The following is a 4,862-nucleotide window of genomic DNA, read 5'->3' on the forward strand; positions in this document are numbered from 1 at the left end:
CCACCCTCTTCCCTCCTCCCTCTTCCCTCCCACCCTCCTCCCCTCTCTCTCTCTCTCTACCCTCCTTCCTTCCTTCCTGTCTCTCCACCCCCTCCCCCCTCTCCCTCTCTCTCCACCCCCTCTCCCTCCCTCTTTCCACCCTACAGGAGAACTTTAAGCTGCGGGACCAGAACGATGACCTGAACAGTCAGATCCTCAGTCTGAGTCTGTATGAAGCTAAGAACCTGTTTGCCTGCCACACCAAGGCCCAGTCACTGGCTGCTGAGATCGACAACGCTTCTAGGGACGAGGTGAGAGGGTCTGACTGTGGGGTGGGATAGAGTGGGGTGGGGTAGGGTAGAGTGGGGTAGGGTAGAGTGGGGTAGGGTAGAGTGGGGTGGGGTAGAGTGGGGTGGGGTGGGGTAGAGTAGGGTAGGGTAGAGTGGGGTGGGGTAGAGTGGGGTGGGGTAGGGTAGAGTGGGGTAGGGTAGAGTGGAGTAGAGTGGGGTGGAGTAGAGTGGGGTAGAGTAGAGTGGGGTGGGGTGGAGTGGGGTGGGGTAGAGTGGAGTGGGGTGGGGTAGAGTGGGGTGGGGTAGAGTAGGGTAGAGTGGGGTGGGGTAGAGTGGAGTAGAGTGGGGTAGGGTAGAGTGGAGTAGAGTGGGGTAGGGTAGAGTGGAGTAGAGTGGGATAGAGTAGAGTGGGGTGGAGTGGGGTAGAGTGGAGTAGGGTAGAGTGGAGTAGGGTAGAGTGGAGTAGGGTAGAGTGGAGTAGGGTAGAGTGGAGTAGGGTAGAGTGGAGTGGGGTAGAGTGGAGTGGGGTAGAGTGGAGTGGGGTAGAGTGGAGTAGGGTAGAGTGGAGTGGGGTAGAGTGGAGTGGAGTGGGGTGGAGTGGAGTGGGGTGGAGTGGAGTGGGGTAGAGTGGAGTGGAGTGGGGTAGAGTAGAGTAGAGTAGAGTAGAGTGGAGTAGAGTGGGGTAGAGTGGAGTGGAGTGGGGTAGAGTAGAGTAGAGTGGAGTGGGGTGGAGTGGGGTGGAGTGGAGTGGAGTGGAGTGGGGTAGAGTGGAGTGGAGTGGAGTGGGGTAGAGTAGAGTAGAGTAGAGTAGAGTGGAGTAGAGTGGGGTGGAGTAGGGTGGAGTGGGGTAGAGTGGAGTGGGGTGGAGTGGAGTGGGGTAGAGGGGAGTGGGGTAGAGTGGAGTGGGGTGGAGTGGAGTGGAGTGGGGTAGAGGGGAGTGGAGTGGAGTGGAGTGGAGTGGAGTGGGGTGGAGTAGAGTAGAGTAGAGTAGAGTAGAGTAGAGTAGAGTAGAGTAGAGTAGAGTAGAGTAGAGTAGAGTAGAGTAGAGTAGAGTAGAGTAGAGTAGAGTAGAGTAGAGTAGAGTAGAGTAGAGTAGAGTAGAGTAGAGTGGGGTTGAGTGACATACAGAAATCATCAGGAGAGGGGACAGTTGAGCTACAGGCTCATGTTAGTCACTTTGTGTCAAATGTCATTTTATTTGTTTTAAAAAATCTCTATCTTTTGATTGACATTCTCTCACGCTCTCTCTCTACCCCTCCCTCCCTCCCTCCCTCCCTCCCTCCCTCCCTCCCTCCCTCCCTCCCTCCCTCCCTCCCTCCCTCCTGTCCTCCCTCCCTCCTGTCCTCCTCCCTCTCCCTCTCTCCCTCTCCCTCTCCCCGTTCCCTCCCTCTCCCTCCTGTCCTCCTCCCTCTCTCCCTCTCCCTGTCCCCGGTCCCTCCCTCTTTCTCCTGTCCTCTCTCCCTCCCTCTCCCCATTCCCTCCCTCTCCCCATTCCCTCCCTCTCCCCGTTCTCTCCCTCTCCCTCCTGTCCTCCTCCCTCTCCCTCCCTCCCTCTCCCCGTTCCCTCCCTCTCCCTCCTGTCCTCCTCCCTCTCCCTCCCTCCCTCCCTCTCCCTCTCCCCGGTCCCTCCCTCTTCCTCCTGTCCCTGTCCTCTCTCCCTCCCTCTCCCCGTTCCCTCCCTCTCCCTCCTGTCCTCCTCCCTCTCCCTCCCTCCCTCTCCCCGTTCCCTCCCTCTCCCTCCTGTCCTCCTCCCTCTCCCTCCCTCCCTCTCCCTCTCCCCGTTCCCTCCCTCTCCCTCCCGTCCTCCTCCTCCTGTCCTCCTCCCTCCCTCCCTCCCTCCCTCTCCCCGTTCCCTCCCTCTCCCTCCTGTCCTCCTCCCTCTCCCTCCCTCCCTCTCCCCGTTCCCTCCCTCTCCCTCCTGTCCTCCTCCCTCTCCCTCCCTCCCTCTCCCTCTCCCTCCCGTCCTCCTCCTCCTGTCCTCCTCCCTCCCTCTCCCCCTCCCTCCCTCTCCCTCTCCCCGTTCCCTCCCTCTCCCTCCCGTCCTCCTCCTCCTGTCCTCCTCCTCCTGTCCCCCTCCCTCCCTCCCTCTCCCTCCTGTCCTCCTCCCTCTCCCTCCTGTCCTCCTCCTCCCTCGTCTCCTCTAGTTGGTGGATGCTCTGAAGGAGCAGGAGTGTGTTAACCTACGTCTGAGACAGTATATGGATAAAATCATCCTGGCCATTCTGGACCACAACCCCTCTATCCTGGAGATCAAGAGTAACAGTTAAACACACACTCACACACACACACACACACACACACACACACACACACACACACACACACACACACACACACACACACACACACACACACACACACACACACACACACACACTCTCACACACACACACGCACACACACACACACACACACACTCGCGCACGCACACACGCACACGTACACACACACACACACTCACACTCACGCACACGCACACGCACACACACTTCCACGCCTGGGGATGGGACAGAACTTAAAACAACAGACACTCAAAACAACTGACAGCTGTCTGTGGTTTACAGCTGAAACTCGCCGTCTACTCTATCTGTCAATCAACTGTTAGATGTCCCGCCTCCTTTATCTGTCCCACCAATGATGAACTGTTATTATGTTGCCAAGAAGAGAAACTGTGGTACTGAATGACACTATCTGGAGACTAGCAGTATTATGATGGTGTTTACTTGATGATGCTGATAATTATTCTAAGTTAGGTTGACACACACACTCTCTCTCTGGGTTCACGAGCTCCAGGATGACCGTCCACTAGCCTACAATCATTTATTACTGATTTAACAATGGGAATATTTGCAAACCGGAGCGCGCCACTTTTGATTGGCTAACTGAGCTGTTCGATCACGTTCACAAGTGGGTAAAGGTCGTAGGTGAGCGGACGAGGAAGTGTAACAGATGGCGTGGGTAGGTTAAGACGAGGGATTTTAAGATTCCTTCGGGTTAAGATCTGATAGCTTGGTAGAGATGGGAGTCGTTGGTCATATTATGGACCGTTCGGATGTTTGATGCCGGGATCCAGTATCGATCAACCGTGAGGTGTGCAACGGGGACCAAGGGTGTGTCTCAATAGTCACTTCCTCTTCTTGTCTTCTCTTTCATCTACACTGACAGGACAGGTGAAAGATGCTCCACTCAGATGCTTCCTTTCACCTGTCCTGTCTTCTCTTTCCTCTACACTGACAGGACAGGTGAAAGATGCTCCACTCAGATGCTTCCTTTCACCTGTCCTGTCTTCTCTTTCCTCTACACTGACAGGACAGGTGAAAGATGCTCCACTCAGATGCTTCCTTTCACCTGTCCTGTCTTCTCTTTCCTCTACACTGACAGGACAGGTGAAAGATGCTCCACTCAGATGCTTCCTTTCACCTGTCCTGTCTTCTCTTTCCTCTACACTGACAGGACAGGTGAAAGATGCTCCACTCAGATGCTTCCTTTCACCTGTCCTGTCTTCTCTTTCCTCTACACTGACAGGACAGGTGAAAGATGCTCCACTCAGATGCTTCCTTTCACCTGTCCTGTCTTCTCTGATCAGTGCAAATCAAGGAAAGGAAAGGAAGGAGATGAGGCTACTTCAGACCACTGAGACTCACCCCTCCCTCCCTCCCCCTCCTGTCCTCCTCCCTCCCTCCCTCCCCCTCCTGTCCTGACCACACCCAGGACCGAGAGAAAGGCCAACGAGAGGTATCAGGGTGGTAGTTATTTAGGGGGAGAAACCTAACGTTCCACTGAAGTCCAAATGTTCACTCAGTCATGCCAAGATGTACATGGCAGACGAGGTGAAAATGTTACCTACGTGGAAGTTAGGATTTGCCTCCTAAGAGAATAAGTCACATGAGTTGTTAGGACAATGTCTATAAAGGTTAAATGTTTATTTTTCATACAGATCTATACAATGATAAACGTTGGGGACTTTGTAAGTTCGGACGGTCTTTTGCTCAGACTGGAATGAGGGTAAGGAGATGTCAGAGCATTGGGGGTGAGATCTGTCCATTTATGGAGAACAACATGGTAGTCACTATAATCAATGAATCGCCATGACGATAATCCCTGGATCTAGGGTGTATGTAAGGGGGGGGGGGCAGCTCATATATAGAGTGTATAGGTTCTGTAATACCTATAGATTGAGAGAGCTCTTTTCTGTGTATGTCATGATTGTACTGTGCCACCCATACACACACACACACACACACACACACATCACAGTAGCTTGTTGAATTCACTGTACTGTAGATGGATAGATAGCCACGACTTCAGGTCATTGATTTCACCTCGTTAATAACTGTGTCTCTAAAGAAGAGTCTGTGTAGACAGTCGGTGTGATGTCACACTAACACTAGTTTTGCTTCGTTGCACAAATTATACTAATGAGCTGGTTTCTCATGGGTTTCTCATGGGTTTCTCATGGGTTTCTCATGGGTTTCTCATGGGTTTCTCATGGGTTTCTCATGGGTTTCTCATGGTTTCTCATGGGTTTCTCATGGGTTTCTCATGGTTTCTCCATGGTTTCTCATGGTTTTCTCATGGTTTTCTCATGGGTTT

General features: G+C 53.4%; 1 protein-coding gene across 3 annotated transcripts in view; it reads left to right on the forward strand.

Moving 5' to 3' along the window:
- The window catches only part of rab11fip4a (RAB11 family interacting protein 4 (class II) a), a 117,426-nt gene extending 114,668 nt beyond the window's left edge, over nt 1–2,758 (forward strand). For 2 of the 3 annotated variants that reach the window (XM_090197741.1, XM_090197740.1), the window contains exons 12-13: nt 147–290; nt 2,414–2,629. In XM_090197741.1, the coding sequence (XP_090053867.1) occupies nt 147–290; nt 2,414–2,536 (267 nt within the window). In that variant the 3' untranslated portion in view covers nt 2,537–2,629. Of the gene's footprint in view, nt 1–146; nt 291–2,413 lie in introns of all 3 variants that reach the window. The other variant, XM_090197739.1, reaches the window with a different exon arrangement.
- The last annotated feature ends 2,104 nt before the right edge of the window (nt 2,759–4,862 follow it).

This window comes from Oncorhynchus mykiss, chromosome 13, assembly GCF_057628025.1.
Source record: "Oncorhynchus mykiss isolate SJ-2025 chromosome 13, ASM5762802v1, whole genome shotgun sequence".
In the NCBI taxonomy this organism is placed as follows: domain Eukaryota; kingdom Metazoa; phylum Chordata; class Actinopteri; order Salmoniformes; family Salmonidae; genus Oncorhynchus; species Oncorhynchus mykiss.